General features: G+C 43.9%; 1 protein-coding gene across 1 annotated transcript in view; it reads left to right on the forward strand.

The window, feature by feature from the left end:
• Positions 1-5,792: 5,792 nt before the first annotated feature.
• Positions 5,793-19,424, forward strand: part of Tmprss7 (transmembrane serine protease 7) — a 47,375-nt gene continuing 33,743 nt past the window's right edge. Inside the window, exons 1-2 of the mRNA XM_041672996.1 lie at positions 5,793-6,073; positions 8,423-8,630. Coding sequence (XP_041528930.1) covers positions 6,026-6,073; positions 8,423-8,630 — 256 coding nt within the window. The 5' untranslated portion in view covers positions 5,793-6,025. The remainder of the gene's footprint in view (positions 6,074-8,422; positions 8,631-19,424) is intronic.

Below are 19,424 nucleotides of genomic sequence, written 5' to 3' on the forward strand. Positions count from 1 at the left end.
CATGAGCAGACCAAGTTGAGCACTTCTTCTACAAAACAATTTAAAGAGAAACACAGAGCATTGTAGTGGGACAATTAAACCAGAACAAAAGGGCTACTAGCTCGCCACACTTTCATTTTGCCTTTCTCCGAGGATTAATATGGCTAACCATGGATGTTGCCTTCTGAAGCAGCAAGATTCCCATGGGGACAGTGACAATCCAGTAAACACCAATGATGGCTGGCAAACCATCAGGAGCAAGGAATCCAGAGTTTCAGAGGAAGCATGGCCCTGCCCACACCTCCATGTCAGATTTCCGTCCTCAAGTTCTGTGGGACAGTAGGGCTCTGCGGTGGCTTTTTCAATCTCTCGGTGTGCGGTGGTGATGCTGTGGAAGTTTAGAGATGGCGGTGCACTCTGAGTGCCAAGAATGCCAGTCTTGACCTCCATATTCTTCACTTCTCAGGGTGTGTTTGTAGTGAAACTCGGGGAACAAGGTGCTACCTGCACCTTCTACCATATGTTTATTCTTTCTTGGGAAAGTAATACATGCCCCAAGCAGAGATCCCTTCCGTTGTGATGAACATAGTGCGGCACCAGCATCCACCTGTACTGTGTTGTAGCATGCTCCCATGAGACTTAAGGGGCAAAAAGAAGAATCACAAATGAGTTGATGCTAATCTGCTTTCTAAGCCCAACTCTTATGTCTTTTGCCAGCACTTATGAAACAGTAAGAGGCTCATTTATTAACTTGTAAATAGAGTAAAACCAAATCCCAGACTCAACAAAATTCTGTCAAGTCTCTCTTTCCTTGCCCCTCTTCAAGGCTATTGTATGGAAGACATTAAGAGAGAGCCTTGCCTTGAAGGAAATGAAGCGTTGTTGGATATTGAAGAGGACATGACAATCTGTAAACAAGACAATGTCAGAGATTCCATAGAGTACTGCTTGATGAATTATCATAACAGATGTCTCAAACAACAGCATGCACCATAGAGCTTTCGAGGCAGGAAAAACAAGAGATTATTGTAGGCTGGGATGCAGAAATTTGCAGGAGTGCTACAAGCAGAATGTAGAGCATGGTTAAAACATGGAAAGCAGAGTGGGCCTGATGCACAAGGCCAGGAGGGAGGGCTGCTGATGCCGTCCTCCTCTGTGGTCCAGGCTAATCTTCACATCTTTGGGACTGGACACATTGCCTCGGGATGTAATCAGCAGCCTACATGCCTTTCCCTCCTCTGAGAGCTATTTTAGGACCGTGATATATTTTATCATTAAAAATATTTGACATGTGTCACCGAACGCCATGCAATAAATGTATAAGCAGATGGATGGATGAGTGCATTGACAGTAAAGACTAAAAATGCATGATTTCATGAATCTATTAGTGTTTGTGGCAGAAGGACACAGATAGGAGCTTTTTTGTCACCCTAAGAGAGATCTTGAGCAGCAGACGGGGGGAACAGATAAGAAGGACTTCTGTTTGTGAAGGAATAATGTGACCCTGGAGTCATTTTAAAAAGCTTAATTTTTCAGTATTGAGTACACCACCACAGGGGTCAGTTTCAGCGTGGGTGGGGCCTAGAAGAGGAAATCCAGTTAAAGAGACAGGGAAGTCCAGATCAAAGAGGCTTTGCTTTTTAAATCAGATCCATGGGATGTGACACAAAGCATTAAGATCACAGTCCTCATAAGAAGGAAAAGGAAGCCAGCAGTTTATTACAGAACGTTATGGACGACCTGAATAACCTTGAGACTCCCACCCCTGTCCCGGGGGCTCAGCAGTGAGTGCCGATCAGATGGCAGCTCTCTGTGTGTGCATTTATCATAACAGGGGGGAGCGGAGCTTGAGTAGCAGAAAAGCTCTTCTCAGCTGCTGAAAAGCTGGCCTCTCCTGCAGTTGGGCAAAGATGGACGAGTCACCTCCCACTGCTGGGAGCCTCCATGCCAAGATCTCAGAACCTTTCTTGTGCTGGATGAATGACTTGGTGCTGTCTCTGAGTCTTCACCACGCAGTAGCTTTGGTGGGGAAAGTCGAAACACTTGCAAGGTTTTCATAGATCAAATTTACATTGAGGTTAAGTTTCTGTTCTCTGTGACCACTGCTGACTCCAGTGGAGAAATATTTCTTCTTGGATTCTGGTCACTGTGTGCTATCTGCTTGACTGGCAGGTACTGCCTCCCTCAGTACAGGGCCTTTGCTGCAGACAAGGACCGTCTTTCAAGCTGCTTCTGGTGGGAACACTAGCCTGCATTTGATCCTTGTATTGTCTTTGGTGATGTGTTCTGGAATTTAAGGGAGTCTGCCAGAACTTTAACAGTAAAAACAACGAGGTCAAAGATGGCTTCCTCTCCAAGATGCCTGCAAGCTTGTCTGCCTCACAGCCCAGCTTCCTTCACTTCTCTTCAGCTCTGTGCTGTCTGGTGTGTTTCACTCCCAGAAATGAGCATTTCCTCACCAACATTTTAGCAAGAGAAATTTTGAACTTTGCCTTGAAAGAACTTCACAGCACCAATAAATCTATTCACACTTAGATTTTTATCCTTAGCATGTAGCCACCCACGCTTGTTTCGTCATATACCTGTTCACTCAAACGGGATTATATTTTGCGTGTTTGTTTATTTTTAATGTTTGGTTTTTTGAGGCAGGGTTTCACTGCCTTGCCCTGGCTGTGCTAGAACTCTCTCTATAGACCAAGCTTGCCTGGAACTCACAGAGATCCACCTGTCTCTGCTTCCTGCGTGCTGGAATTAAAGGCATGTGCCACCACTGCTCGGCCGAGGTTATATTTTAATTACAACATTTTCCTCTTCCCTTTCCTTCCTCCCAACTCCAAAGCCTACTCTGAGCCCCCATTTCTGCTCTCCTTCAAATTCCTGGTCTTTCCCTTTTTAAATCAATTATTGTTGTATGCATCTATGTATTTGTATATTCCTAAATATAACCTGTGAGCCCATAAAGTGTTACTTTAAGTATGTGTACTTAAGAGATGACCATTTGGCTCCGGAAGACCAATGGGTGTGCTCTTCCCTGGGGAGGACCACCTTGCCCAACTCTATTCAGGTGCCTGCTCCTGAGTAAACGATCCCAGAGTATTAGGACTGGGAGTGTTTTGTTGATGTATCTGTTGGTACTGGATTATATTTTAACACCTTCTTTCTCTATACTTTGAAATTATTTTTTGCAAAAAAATTATATAATACAATGGACCAGTAATGTCTGTAGAAAATGGGAAAAATTATTCAGCTTTGTATATATTACCACATTAGTAAGAGTAAAATTAACAAAATAAATATTTCTCACAAAAATATTACATGTAAAAGCATAATACCTCACTGTTCCATCTTTGCATAACTATAGTGAAGTTTTAATCCAAATTAACCCTGAGTGGTCACATGGAAGATAGAAATGAAATCATTTAAATTCCATTTTCTTGTCTCTGCAGTCCCTATGACTACAATTGTTCTGAATCTCCTGTTTTGGTGTGGGACTATGCAGTCCTTCAGGAGTAGATGGAAACAAGCACCCAGCCCCATGTGAGTGTGAGTTGAAATGATTCCAGCAGCTGAAGAACTTATCCGTGATCTGGGCTTGGTGGTGTATACTTGTACTCCAGAGCTTTGGTTACATAAGGAAGGAGGGAAGAAAGATAGAGAGAAGGAAAGGAAGGAAGGGAGGAGGGGAAGAAAGAAGAGAAGAGGAAGGAGGGAAGAAAACTTAAAGTGAACATGTGTCACAGGCTTCTTGTTAAATACAACTGAGCATTCTGCAAATTAACTTCAACATTCACTCATCATTTATTAAAGCTTGAATATTAATGTAATCACTTGATATTTAGACACAAATTATGAAAACTCAATTGTGATAGCAATTAATTTAGATTAAATTAATCAAAAAATTTCCAGGATGGGATGTTTTTTATCACTGACTGTTGTTGGAGAGATGATTGCAAAGCAGCCGTGGGGGGGGGTCATATAGTTTTTACATCTGGCACTTACAACGCAGCATCTTATTATCTGGCTGCTACTTTTCCCTCTTGGGCATGTCAAAGAGGAAGGGCAGTGTATTCATTACTTTCATATTGCTGTGATATTGTGATATTCATATTGCTGAAGTATTGGTGTGATAAAACACCAAAACCAACAGTGTTTTGTGAAGAAGAAATACAGTTTATTTTAGTTTACAGCTCCAGAGGAACAGTCCATAAAGGCAGGAAAGGCGTGGCAGCCTTTGTGGCTAGAGAAGGAAAACAAGCAATCACACCTACAACCCCAAACCTGAAGCAGAGTGAGCAAAGGGGAAGCCAGGCAAGGCTATAAACTTTCAAAGTTCATCCCCAGTGACATATTTCCTCCAGTAAGACTCTAACTCCTAAAGGTTCCATATCTCCTCAAACAGGGACCAAGTGTTCAAATCCATGTGCCTATGGGGAAACACTTCTCATTAAACCACCACTGCAAGCATGAACTCATTTCAGGCTACAAAGACTGGTTTTATTGGGCACCACTGCAACAAGGGAAAAAGACCAGAATAGAAATGAGCTCAACTGCACCATAGGAAAGACAGTTGAGTTGTTAAAGCTAATGAGTAGAGTGCGGATCAAGAAGATAGAAAATGCTTAAGAGAATTCATCAACAGGAGAGGGAATCCTCGAGGACTAACCTAAGAGAATTCTTGCTCAAGGCAGCCCAAGGCTTACAGAAGCATAGAGAATGAATGTGGCTAAATATCAAGAGTCATCCTACATCAAGCACATGAGGATTTCCACAGAATCACCTTAGCAAGTCTGTTTCCATGACTGAGCTAGATGAGTGATGGACAGGGTCCAAGAACAAAGTCTAGTTAAAAAGAGAGCTCAGGAGAGTCTGACTAAACTTGGGCCAGAGATAAAGTCTTCACTAGGGACCATTGCTTAGGGACCACTGCTAAGGATCGTTATTTAGGGATCACTGCTTAGTGTGGATATTTTGCCTATATTAATAGAATATAAGTTTATTCTAGAAAAAAGTAGAATAATCAGAAAGAACCTAATTAAAGGTTTAAATTTTAAAAGGCCTAATTTAAAACCTTCTAGTGCCTTTAAATTATAAAGCCTAAAGCCTCCCCATGATGCCCAGATGGGGCTCTCCGAGAAAGATGTATTAGCTTGTGTGAGTTTCCTCAGCAACAAGAGGACTTCTGACCTTGCCTTCCAGCATTGCTCTTTCCATCCTCAGATCTAATCCAGATTGTTATTAAAGAGATGGTTATAGGGGATTTACATCAGAAAGTCTCCTAGGTTTTCATAGAATCCAAAACAATGGGGAGAGATGGGAGAAAGGCTGCTAGGTAGAAGATTTCGAAGAGTAGGAGAGCAGAGGGCAGGGTTGAGAGGGTTCCTTCAGGAGCACGCGAGATATATTAACCAGGCAGAAAGTTCATGGCTTTTTTTACTTTCTTTGGAAACAAGGATATGTAGTTGAGGATATCCTCAAACTTTGGTCCTCCAGTTTCTATCTCCCAAGACTCCATCCAGTTAAATTACATGATTTTTCTGTTGTATAATTAGTAAAGACTTCTTAGCATAAATAGACTAAATCTCCCTCCGATGGTTTGAGCCAAGAGGTTGATCTTATAGATTTAGAAAGGCAAACAACAGAAGGATGACAATTCTGAAATCACCGTTAAGATGAGGACACATTGAGGACAAAAGGAAAAGGTCTGTTCTGTTAATCTCAATCTTAATGACGTGTATCAATGTATTTGGACTGTTGAATTGAGCTCCTGGTAGGGAATTGAGCCTTTGGTTCATCGTAGACTTACATTTAGAAACCTTCCATTGTGGGTGAAATGCTGAGCGCTAGGTCCCTTTAACTTTACAGTGAAGCAACAAGGCAGCTTCAGTTTCTGAACTGGACCCAGGGAGGTAAGCTGACTCCATTCCTCTGTAAGCTAGCTGGGTACAGTGACCGTCTCTCAGTTCTTCTTGAGCGAGCATGTGCAGGAGTGAGTGAACACTGGCTGGCCTGCAGACGTCTCTACGTGGTCACACACAGATGCCTGAAAATGGACAAAGAAAATGGTGATGCTTCTTGCAAATCCTCAGACCTGAAAGTAAGTGCAGAGTGGGAAGCCCCAGCTTATTCTACTTGAACACTGTGTACTGTTGACCCTGTTGGTGAAATGCATTCATGTCCCTGTAAAAATTAAGAGAACAAAAAAATAAATACTTAATTTTTTATAGTATTTAATAGATTTTGTGACTGTGAGCTTGTTTTGAAAGACTATAGTTGGTAATTGATTAGTGCCTGTTTTTAGAAAACCCCAAGGAAAGCATACTGATCTCGATGTAAATTCCACTTTAAACTTTAATCAGTAGCACTGAGACTGCCTCTACTATGTTCTGGTACTTAAAGGTCCAGCTCGAGTCTGGGTATTCTACATGTGTTGGCATTGCTGTTTTTTTCTTTTACTCCTTTGGAGTTATGCTATGCTTGAAAGTGGTTTATTTTCTTTCCAAAAGAACAAACTCGCCCCTTCAAGAAGCCACATGAAATGAAATCTGTCTAGTTCAGTTTCACCAGGAGAGACACAAGCAGCATTTCATTCCAAGGGTTGACAAGGATGTTTGGCAAAAAGAATGAGGGCGTCATGAATAATGTAAAGTGTACTTGGCCCCTTATTTTCCCATTAATTGGCAGGATTAAAGACGGGAAGGCATGGCACTCTGAAGGAAAGAGAAAGGAGAGAGTGAGAAGATGAGAAAACTCTAACACAACTGTTAGGAGCTTATTTCTTCCTCATTACCCCCTCCCCCCCGTTGCTTCCTTTAAGAGAATGTGTGTTTAAAAGTTCTTTCATCACTGGAGTTTAGTTACCCTGACGTGTATAAATCTCTTTGTCTAAGAAGCTAAACTCTCATATGCATTATTAAAGAATTCACAGAATCAGATGACAGGAGGGAAAGGAGAAAATAAAGGAGGAGGAAGGGTAGAGTTAAATAATGTATTTTTCCTCCTTTCAAGCCATAGAATGCACATAAACCAGCAATTTCACCAGCCAATGAGTCATCTGCTTCATTCCTTGCTTTACTTTAAGATTATTCTTTTATTCATGATGGAGAAACTGAGTCACCGATCAGTTTAGTGGCTGTCTGTGACAAAGCAATTGTGTTGGCGTCCCTTTCTCCAGGCCTACACAAATCACCACACCTCTTTAGGCTTTCTCCCTAGTCCAGCAGTCAGAAAGTTACGATGAGGAAATCAATGTATTTCTGTGAGAGACCTACTTGTATTCTTATTTTCAATCTTGCCAGGAGACAGAAGTAATAAGAAACAAGAGAAAAACAGGATAACACACACATTTAAAAGTCATAAAAACGTCTGGGCATGTTAATACATTCATGTAATACCAACACCTAGGACACAGACAGAAGAATTATGAATTCGAGGGCAGCCTGATCTACATGGTGAGATCTTGTCTAATAAAGCAAATGCCCTCAAGCCCAGTCCCTTCTGAATCTCAAATTAAAAACTAAGACCTCAAAAAAATGCATAAAGAAGGCTGTGCCAACCCAAGCATCGGGACACCATCCTCATTTCCCAATCTCAGATCCCTTTGTCTCTTTGCCTCCATGTGATAGGACCTCTGCTCCTTGGCTTCATTCAATAGGCTTGGAGAGGACCTGGGAGGTTGCCTCTATGGTTGGTACGATGTCTAGTTTCTCCTTTTCTTTATATATGAGTGAGTGTGCATGTTTGTGGTCAGAGGATAACTCTCAGAAATTTTCTTTCCTTCTATGGCTGTAGGTTTAGTGCAGTGGTTTTCTTTTTTCTTTTTTTTTCTTTTTTTTTTTTCGAGACAGGGTTTCTCTGTGGTTTTGGAACCTGTCCTGGAACTAGCTCTTGTAGACCAGGCTGGCCTCGAACTCACAGAGACCCGCCTGCCTCTGCCTCCCGAGTGCTGGGATTAAAGGCGTGCGCCACCACCGCCCGGCAAGTGCAGTGGTTTTCAACCTGTGGGTCCTGATCCCTCTGGGGTCCAGTGACCCTTTCATGGGGTCACCTAAGATCATCGGAAAACACAGATACTTATATTACCATCCCTAACAGTGGCAAAATTACAGTTATGAAGCAGCAAGGGAAATAACTTTATGATGCTGGGGGTGTCCATCCCAGCACAAGGAACAGAATTAAAGGGTGGTGGCATTAGGAAGGTTGAGAACCACTGGCCTGGAGGAGACAGACTTAGGTCACCGGGTTTCGTAGCAAGCGCCTTTACTCACTGAGCTATTTTGCCAGGCCGAATGTCTAGATTTTCTGAGCTCCATTTTGTAACTGATCAAAACCACTTACTGCACTCACACAGGTTTGACTGATAGGCCTTTTGGCACCAATGTCTTCTGCATGAGTCGCTCCAAGCTTGAGATGACTTCTAATCGATGATTTGTCTTTTCTTTGAAAGATATCCAACATCTCCATTCAGGTGGTCAGCGCCCCGGGGAAGCTTCCCGGGAGAAGGCTGCCTCGAAAACCCATTGGCAAACCCAGGTCTCGCAAGCAACCCAAGAAGAAAGTTGCCCTTTGGAATGTTCAAAACAAGATCATTCTCTTCACGGTATTTTTGTTTATCCTGGCAGTCACAGCTTGGACACTTCTGTGGCTCTATATCAGTAAGTTAAAATTTAAATTCCTTTGGGGGCAGGATGAGTGCTGCCTAAATCAGCAGGCCTAGGCCATCTCTGGTACTTCCATAGAATTCCCCTCTTTCCCAGACAGACACAGTGCTTCCACGGAAGGATTTGAGATGCAGATAGGAAAGCCACCATAACTGTCTGTCATTTCTTCTTTATCGCCATCTCTTCCTTCCCATGAGTGGACAAAAGGAGGAGGGATGTCGGATGGGAAAGGAGCTGTGGAGGATGCCCAGATGAGGAGGATGGGAAGGGAGTTGACTCACTCATAAATGCAATGCATTTGTAGCTCTTAAAAAAAATGAATGGAACACTAAGCTGTTTCATTTCCTTGTTCCACCCACAGCCTGTTACTAGGCAACCTTAAATTTCCGGCTCCCGGAGCCCCCTTTCATATAAACATCTTTGTCTCCCAGTTCTGTTTTTTCCCCCGTAACTATGCTTTTGTCAGTCTGATTGATCCTTTGGGGGCAGATGTGACAACTAGACTCTTTCCTACGGAGTACTTACTGATTCATCCTGGTAACCATAGCACTGGCTGACTTGCATTGGCATTCCCTTGTGTGTAATACATTTGATATAAAGTACACTTAATTGCACAGAAGTGAAAGACACATTCCTGTGGTCTCAGTCCCTGCTTTCCAATAAGAGGCTTCTGACATTCTTATAACTTCCTAAATGATAGGAGATGGGCTGTCTTTTGTTGTCATATTTCATCACGGTCTAGTTCTTCATTGCTAATACAGAACTTCTAAGAATATTGCTTTTTTTTTGTTTTGGTTTCCTTCTCATAATGATAAGATGATTGGTACCTGAAAGTGCCCAGAAAGACAGAGGATTCATGGCATTGCCATGCTGTATCTTTCAAATCTAGGCCATATTGGAAAGAGGAGAGAAGCTAGAGATTAAATTCAATCACCAATGGCTAACAATTTAATCAATCAGGCTTTCATAAGAGGGAGGACCTCCATAAAAACACCTACAAATTAGGGTCTGAACATTTCTTTTTTTTTTTTTTTTAAATAATTTTTTTTATTAAGAAAAGAAGAAAAAAAAAACATAAACAAAAAACAAGTTTCCACCTCCTCCCAGCCTCCCATTTCCCTCCCCCTCCTCCCACCCTTCTCCCCCTCCTCCCACCCTTCTACCCCTCCCCCCACTCCTCTCCCCCTCCCTCTCCAGTCCACAGAGCAGTCCAGGTTCCCTGCCCTGTGGTAAGTCCTAGGTCCTCCCCCCTCCGTCCATATCTAGGAAGGTGAACATCCAAACTGGCTAGGCTTCCACAAAGCCAGCACATTAAGTAGGATCAAAACCCCGTGCCATTGTCCTTGGCGTCTCATCAGCCCTCATTGTTCGCCATGTTCAGAGAGTCCGGTTTTATCCCATGCTTTTTCGGTCACAGTCCAGCTGGCCTTGGTGAGCTCCCAGTAGATCAGCTCCACTGTCTCAGTGGGTGGGTGCACGCCTCGTGGTCCCGACTTCTTTGCTCATGTTCTCCCTCCTTCTGCTCCTCATTGGGACCTTGGGAGCTCAGTCCAGTGCTCCAGTGTGGGTCTGTCTCTGTCTCCATCCATCACCAGATGAAGGTTCTATGATGATATGCAAGATATTCGTCAGTATTGCTCTCGGATAGGGTCATTTCAGGTTCCCAATCCTCAGCTACCCAAGGAACTAACTGGGAACCTCATGTTGGGCACTTGGGAGCCCCTCTAGGGTCAAATCTCTTGCTCACCCTAAAGTGGTTCCCTTAACTAAGAATTGTGGTTCCGTGCTCCCCTATCCACCTTTCCTTTATCCCAATTCTCCTGATTCCCCAAATCCCCCCTCCTTCCCTTCTACCTTTTCTCTCCCCATCTCCCCTTACCCCCATCCCACCCCACCCCCAAGATCCTAATTTTCTCCCCGGCAATTGGGTCTACTTCCCTTAGCCAAGAGGATAACTATATGTTTTTCCTTGGGTTCACCTTCTTACTTAGCTTCTTTAGGTTCACCTATTGTAGACTCCGTGGCGCTAATTTATGGCTAGAAACCAATTATGAGCGAGTACATCCCATGTTCATCTTTTTGGGTCTGGGACACCTCACTCAGGATAGTGTTTTCTATTTCCATCCATTTGCCTGCAAAATTCGAGAAGTCATTGTTTTTTACCGCAGCGTAGTACTCTAGCGTGTATATATTCCATACTTTCTTCATCCATTCTTCCATTGAAGGGCATCTAGGTTGTTTCCAGGTTCTGGCTATTACAAATAATACAGCTATGAACATAGTTGAACAAATGCTTTTGTCATATGATAGAGCATCTCTTGGGTATATTCCCAGGAGTGGTATTGCTGGGTCCAGGGGTAAGTTGATCCCGAATTTCCTGAGAAACCGAAACACTGACTTCCACAGTGGTTGCACAAGATGGCATTCCCACCAGCAATGGATGAGGGTACCCGTTCCTCCACAGCCTCTCCAGCAAAGGTTATCCTTGGTGTTTTTGACTTTAGCCATTCTGACAGGTGTAAGATGATATCTCAAAGTTGTTTTGATTTGCATTTCCCTGATTGCTAAGGAAGTTGAGCACGACTTTAAGTGTCTTTTGGCCATTTGAACTTCCTCTGCTGAGAATTCTCTGTTCAGTTCAGTGCCCCATTTTTTAATTGGGTTAATTAGCATTTTAAAGTCTAGTTTCTTGAGTTCCTTATATATTTTGGAGATCAGACCTTTGTCTGTTCTGGGGTTGGTGAAGATCTTCTCCCAATCAGTAGGTTGCCTTTGTGTCTTATTGACTATGTCCTTTGCTTTACAGAAGCTTCTCAGTTTAAGTAGGTCCCAATTATTCAATGTTGCCCTTAATGTCTGTGCTTCTGGGGTTATACATAGGAAGCGATCTCCTGTGCCCAGCTCCTGTAGGGTACTTCCCACTTTCTCTTCTATCAGGTTCAGTGTGTTCGGGCTGATATTGAGGTCTTTAATCCATTTGGACTTGAGTTTTGTGCACGGTGATAGATAAGGGTCTATTTTCATTCTTCTACAAGATGACATCCAGTTGTGCCAGCACCATTTGTTGGAGATGCTTTCTTTCTTCCATTTTATACTTTTAGCTCCTTTATCGAAAATCAGGTGTTCATAGGTTTGTGGGATAAAATCCGGGTCTTCTATACGATTCCATTGGTCGACTTCTCTGTTTTTATGCCAGTACCACACTGTTTTCATTACTGTAGCTCTGTAATAGAGTTTGAAGTCAGGGATGGTAATGCCTCCAGAAGATCCTTTATTGTATAGGATTGTTTTGGCTATCCTGGGTTTTTTGTTTTTCCATATAAAGTTGATTATTGTCCTCTCCAGATCTGTGAAGAATTTTGATGGGATCTTGATGGGGATTGCATTGAATCTATAAATAGCCTTTGGTAGAATTGCCATTTTTACTATGTTGATCCTACCAATCCAAGAGCAAGGGAGGTCCATCCATTTTTTGGTATCCTCTTCAATTTCTTTCTTCAATGCCTTAAAGTTCTTGTCAAATAGATCTTTCACTTCCTTGGTTAGATGTACCCCAAGATATTTTATGCTGTTTTTGGCTATTGTGAATGGTGAAGCTTCTCTGATTTCCCTCTCTGCTTCCACATCCTTTGTGTATAAGAGGGCGACTGATTTTTTGGAGTTGATCTTGTATCCTGCCACATTACTAAAGCTGTTTATCAGCTGTAGGAGTTCTTTGGTGGAGTTTTTGGGGTCGCTTATGTACACTATCATATCATCTGCAAATAACGAAAGTTTAACTTCTTCCTTTCCAATTCGAATCCCCTTGATTCCATTATGTTGTCTTATTGCTATTGCTAGAACTTCAAGCACTATATTGAAGAGGTATGGGGAGAGTGGACAGCCTTGTCGTGTTCCTGAGTTAAGTGGGATGGCTTTGAGTTTCTCTCCGTTTAATTTGATGTTAGCTGTCGGCTTGCTGTATATAGCTTTTATTATATTTAGGTATGACCCTTGTATCCCTAATCTCTCCAAGACTTTTAACATAAATGGATGTTGAATTTTGTCAAATGCTTTTTCAGCATCTAATGAAATGATCATATGGTTTTTTTCTTTCAGTTTATTTATATGCTGGATTACATTGATAGATTTTCGTATGTTGAACCAGCCCTGCATCTCAGGAATGAAGCCTACTTGATCATAATGGATAATTTTTCGGATGTGTTCTTGGATTCGATTTGCCAGTATTTTGTTGAGGATTTTTGCGTCGATATTCATGAGTGAGATTGGCCTGTAGTTCTCTTTCCTGGTTGAGTCTTTGAGTGGTTTTGGTATCAGAGTAATTGTGGCTTCATAAAAGGAGTTTGGTAATGACCCTTCTGTTTCTATCTTGTGGAATACATTAAGGAGTATAGGTATTAGATCTTCTTGGAAGATCTGGTAGAATTCCGCATTGAAACCATCTGGTCCTGGGCTTTTTTTGGTAGGGAGGTTTTTGATAACCTCTTCTAATTCTTCGCGACTAACAGGTCTATTTAGATTGTTCACCAGGTCCTGATTTAACTTTGGTATATGATATTTATCTAAAAAAGTATCCATTTCCTTTACATTTTCCAATTTTGTGGCATATAGGCTTTTGTAGTAAGATCTAATGATTCTCTGAATTTCCTCTGTGTCTGTGGTTATGTCCCCCTTTTCATTTCTGATCATATTAATTTGCAAATTCTCTCTCTGCCGTTTGATTAGCTTGGATAGTGGTTTGTCAATCTTGTTGATTTTCTCCAGGAACCAGCTTTTTGTTTCATTGATTTTTTGTATTATTTTCTGTGTTTCTATTTTGTTGATTTCAGCCCTCATTTTGATTATTTCCAGTCTTCTACTCCTCCTAGGTGAGTCTGCTTCTTTTTTTTCTAGAGCTTTCAGGTGGGCTGTTAAGTCTCCAATGTGAGCTTTCTCTGTTTTCTTTAAGTGGGCACTTAGTGCTATGAACTTTCCTCTTAGGACTGCTTTCATAGTGTCCCATAAGTTTGAGTATGTTGTTTCTTTATTTTCATTGAATTCCAGGAAGACTTTAATTTCTTTCTTTATTTCTTCCTTAATCCAGCTATGGTTCAATAGTTGACTGTTCAGTTTCCATGACTTTGTATGCTTTCTGGGGGTAGCATTATTGTTGAATTCTAACTTTAATCCATGGTGATCTGATAAGACACAGGTGGTTACTAATATTTTTTTGTAACTGTGGATGTTTGCTTTGTTACCGACTATGTGGTCGATTTTCGAGAAGGTTCCATGAGCTGCAGAGAAGAAGGTATATTCTTTCCTATTTGGATGGAATGTTCTATAGATGTCTGTTAAGTCCATTTGATTCATTACCTCCACTAATTCTCTTATTTCTCTGTTAGGTTCCTTTCTGATTGACCTGTCCATTGGTGAGAGAGGAGTGTTGAAGTCTCCTACTATTAGTGTGTGCGGTTTGATGGCTGCCTTGAATTTTAGCAATGTTTCTTTTATGTACGTGGGTGCTTTTATATTAGGGGCATAGATGTTCAGGATTGAGACTTCATCCTGATGAACTGTTCCTGTTATGAGTATAAAATGCCCCTCTCCATCTCTTCTGATTGATTTAAGTTTAAAGTCAACTTTGTTAGAGATTAGTATGGCCACACCTGCCTGTTTCTTAGGTCCATTTGCTTGATAGGCCTTTTCCCAGCCCTTTACTCTGAGTAGGTGCCTGTCTTTGTGGTTGAGGTGTGTTTCTTGTAAACAGCAGAATGTTGGATCCTGTTTTCTTATCCAATCTCTTAGCCTGTGCCTTTTTATAGGTGAGTTGAGTCCATTGACATTAAGTGATATTAATGACCAGTGGTTGTTAACTCCGGTCATTTTTTTTTAGTCGTAGAGTTTGTGTGTTTCCCTTCTTTGTTTTGTGTTGGTGAAGGGTCTCTAGATGTCTGAGTTATTGTGGTCATTGTTGGACTCCTTGGTTAGTGATTTTCCTTCAATTACTTTCTGTAAGGCTGGATTTGTGGCTGCGTATTGTTTAAATTTGTTTTTATCCTGGAAAATTTTATTTTCTCCATTTATAGTGAATGAAAGCTTGGCTGGGTATAGTAATCTGGGCTTGCACCCATGGTCTCTCAGTTTCTGCATTACATCTATCCAGGACCTTCTGGCTTTCATGGTTTCCATGGAGAAGTCAGGTGTAAGTCTGATAGGTTTACCTTTATAAGTAATTTGGCCTTTTTCCTTTGCAGCTCTTAATATTCTTTCCTTATTCTGTATGCTTTGTGTTTTGATAATTATATGGCGAGGGGATGTTTTTTTTTGATCCAGCCTATTCGGTGTTCTGTATGCTTCTTGCACCTTCATAGGAAAATCTTTCCTTAGGTTGGGAAAGTTTTCTTCTATAATTTTATTAAATAGATTTTCTGGACCATTGAGCTGCCCTTCTTCTCCTTCTTCTACTCCTATTATTCTTAGGTTTGGTCTCTTTATTGTGTCCCATATTTCCTGAATGTTTTGTGATGAGAGTTTGTTGGACTTGCTGTTTTCTTTGATCAGTGTGTTTATTTTCTCTATGGTATCTTCAGAATCCGAGAGTCTTTCTTCTATCTCTTGTATTCTGCTGGTTATGCTTGTTTCTGTAGTCTCTATTCGTTTACCTAGATTTTCCATGTCCAGACGGCCCTCTGTTTGTGTTTTCTTCTTTGCCTCCATTTCAGTTTTCAGGTCTTGAACTGTTTCCATTATCTGTTTGATTGTTTTTCCTTGGTTTTCTAGGGTATCATTCACTGATTTATTCAATTCTTCAAACTTTCTGTTATATTTCTCATCCATTTCTATAAGGGCGTTTTTTACATGCTGTTTAAGGGTGTCAATCACTTTCATGAAGTCAATCTTTTCTCCTTCCTCTTGATTAACGGGTTCTTGTCCTCCCGTTGTGGGGTCGCTTGTTTCTGGTAGCTTCATGTTGCTTTTCAGCTTTTTGGGCGAATTCTTGCCTTGACGTCGGCCCATCTCTTCTTCCAAATGCTCCCTATGGATCTTCTTTTACCGGATTAGGTCTCCTTGCCTACCAAACGCTGTCTCTCCCCAATGTTGGCTCTCCCAATGCTGCGTCTCCTGGCGCCGAAAGATCAGGCCTCCTTGCTGGTTGGGCAGCTCGCAGACAAAGCGCCTACCCCGCTTGGTGCAGGCAGGCCACAGAAACAAAGGAACTGCTGCCCCCCCGGGAGCCCCGGGTACTCGGACTCAGCGCCCAGATAGGCTGGGCTGGGCGATGCCACGCGCCAAAAGAGGGCAGTGGGGGCGAAGTGGGGAGGGCTCTGGACGGAAGCTGGGTGGGCCAGGAAGAAAGAGGCAGCACCCGGGGAGTAGAGGCCCTGCAGAGAGCCCAAGCAGGACAGGGGGCCAAGAAACCCCCGAGCTCCCCGTCCCAGGCTGGCGCCGTGGGCCAGAAACTCACCCCAATGCTGGGTCTCCTGGCGCCGAAAGATCAGGCCTCCGTGCTGGTTGGGCAGCTCGCAGACAAAGCGCCTACCCCGCTTGGTGCAGGCAGGCCACAGAAACAAAGGAACTGCTGCCCGCCCGGGAGCCCCGGGTACTCGGACCCAGCGCCCAGATAGGCTGCGCTGGGCGATGCCACGCGCCAAAAGAGGGTAGTGGGGGTGAAGTGGGGAGGGCTCTGGACGGAAGCTGGGTGGGCCAGGAAGAAAGAGGCAGCACCCGGGGAGTAGAGGCCCTGCAGAGAGCCCAAGCAGGACAGGGGGCCAAGAAACCCCCGAGCTCCCCGTCCCAGGCTGGCGCCGTGGGCCAGAAACTCACCCCAATGCTGGGTCTCCTGGCGCCGAAAGATCAGGCCTCCGTGCTGGTTGGGCAGCCCGCAGACAAAGCGCCTACCCCGCTTGGTGCAGGCAGGCCACAGAAACAAAGGAACTGCTGCCCGCCCGGGAGCCCCGGGTACTCGGACCCAGCGCCCAGATAGGCTGCGCTGGGCGATGCTACGCGCCAAAAGAGGGCAGTGGGGGCGAAGTGGGGAGGGGTCTGGACGGAAGCTGGGTGGGCCAGGAAGAAAGAGGCAGCAGAGAGCCCAAGCAGGACAGGGGGCCAAGAGACCCCCGAGCTCCCCGTCCCAGGCTGGCGCCGTGGGCCAGAAACTCACCCCAATGCTGGGTCTCCTGGCGCCGAAAGATCAGGCCTCCGTGCTGGTTGGGCAGCCCGCAGACAAAGCGCCTACCCCGCTTGGTGCAGGCAGGCCACAGAAACAAAGGAACTGCTGCCCGCCCGGGAGCCCCGGGTACTCGGACCCAGCGCCCAAATAGGCTGCGCTGGGCGATGCTACGCGCCAAAAGAGGGCAGTGGGGGCGAAGTGGGGAGGGGTCTGGACGGAAGCTGGGTGGGCCAGGAAGAAAGAGGCAGCAGAGAGCCCAAGCAGGACAGGGGGCCAAGAGACCCCCGAGCTCCCCGTCCCAGGCTGGCGCCGTGGGCCAGAAACTCACCCCAATGCTGGGTCTCCTGGCGCCGAAAGATCAGGCCTCCGTGCTGGTTGGGCAGCCCGCAGACAAAGCGCCTACCCCGCTTGGTGCAGGCAGGCCACAGAAACAAAGGAACTGCTGCCCGCCCGGGAGCCCCGGGTACTCGGACCCAGCGCCCAAATAGGCTGCGCTGGGCGATGCTACGCGCCAAAAGAGGGCAGTGGGGGCGAAGTGGGGAAGGGTCTGGAGGAAGCTGGGTGGGCCAGGAAGAAAGAGGCAGCAGAGAGCCCAAGCAGGACAGGGGGCCAAGAAACCCCCGAGCTCCCCGTCCCAGGCTGGCGCCGTGGGCCAGAAACTCACCCCAATGCTGGGTCTCCTGGCGCCGAAAGATCAGGCCTCCGTGCTGGTTGGGCAGCTTGCAGACAAAGCGCCTACCCCGCTTGGTGCAGGCAGGCCACAGAAACAAAGGAACTGCTGCCCCCCGGGAGCCCCGGCTACTCGGACTCAGCGCCCAGATAGGCTGGGCTGGGCGATGCCACGCGCCAAAAAGCGGGTCTGAACATTTCTATATGGGTGAATTTGGTGGGAGCCACTGAGTTCTAGCCTCAGAGGGAGAGGAACTTCTTGGCTCCGGCTTGTCTAGGCTTCACCTAGATGAAGTGGTCCGCCTAATTGTTCATTTGTGTTCTTTATACTATCATATGTAATGAATAAATAATGATGAAATATCTTAACTACGATAACAAGTTATCACAACTGAGGGGGTTATGGGGAAACCCCTGATTTGTAGAAGCAGCATAGATTGCTTAGGGGTACACAAACTTCTAATTGATATCTGCCGTCAAAACATTATTATGTGAAAAAGGTAGGAACTGTATAGTTGGTTAAGTTACGCGGAGTCATTGGATACTCATTGCTATCCGCAGAGAATTGGAGAGTTGCTTGATGCAGAGACAAAATTCACACATCTGGTGTCAAAAATATTATGAGTTGAGAAACACGTTTCCTGTATCTGTTGTCAAGGATATCAAAGTGTGATTGGAAGGCAAGACAATTCTTGGAAAAGATTTCATGAATGTTCTTGAGCAGTTTGGGTCACTCACTTATCCTTATAAATTGATCCTCAATTATTTGGCATATTCCAAGTACTCAGGCAATCTTCAGAATGCTTACTGATGCATTTTCTACTTTTGAAAAGTCCACAAATTGGTGTTCAAGAAAGAATATAGGTTATGTTTTCATTCGGAAGTGATTATTTTGTAATTATTGCAGAGGGGCACTCAATGGCCCTAGAGAATGGGCCTCCAGAATGGTCTCCTGAAAGTTCATTGGATATATTGTGGGTGTGCCAAGGTGGGCTGACTTCTGTGATAGGCATGGAATGGACTGGTAAGTCAGACACTATTTCTGAGTCCAAGGACATTATCGACTGACAGGGCAAGTTAAGGCAATGGGCAATAAAGACAACACACTTCATATGAACATAGACTTTCCTGGCATTTCAACTTACATATTTGCAAAATCCTATTATTAAAGTTTTAGAAAGACATACAAAAGTAGCTTATTTATATATAAAAAAAGAGAGGGTCATTTCATGGAAACAGAACAGCAATAGGAAACAAGAATTTTGAATAAGAATTGTTCAATAGAACACAGGTTATTTTTGACATATACAATTTGGTCATAGAAGGTGGCCATGAGACTTGAGGTAGAGAGTTAATCAGGAAAAGCATCAAGGATCTTCTGCTCTGGGCCAAGCTAAAAGTATTAAGTAAATATAATTGGATTCAATGCTAAACCGATCATTTTTGCATTACTGCTATTCTGCCCCTTGATTGTTTAAAAAACAATAATATGTAAATGAATAAATAACTACACAGAAATTGTCTCTGTGGAAAAACAAAACCAAAAGCAATTACTAGTGTTAAGTGTGAGATCTAGCAAGGCACCATAAGGGTAAGACGAGATGATCTGCCATGGTCAGGAACAGAATGATCAAAGTCCAACCAACAGAAGACCAAAATATGTCCCCCCAAAAGGCTTCCTGCCTTTACCTTATGCACCCCATCATTTCACAGCCTCACTTCTTTGCTTTGGCCAAAGCGACCCCAAGTAGACTCTAGAAGAGGCTGATTTCTGTCATTCCTATAGAGTTCACCTTGTGCTAGCAAGGGTATATTCTCTTTCTGGAGGCCTAGCACAGGGATAGTCTCTTTCTCATTTCAGCACCCCTCCATCTTTCCTTCCCCACCAAATGTCTTAAGGTCCAAAAGTAAGACAAGAACTTACTACGCTGGGGGCTGAGGTAAAACAATGGTTTACTGTGCGTTCCCTC

The sequence above is a fragment of the Microtus oregoni genome, unplaced genomic scaffold (genome assembly GCF_018167655.1).
Source record: "Microtus oregoni isolate MIOR12 unplaced genomic scaffold, Mior012 000023F_ref0000262, whole genome shotgun sequence".
NCBI lineage: Eukaryota > Metazoa > Chordata > Mammalia > Rodentia > Cricetidae > Microtus > Microtus oregoni.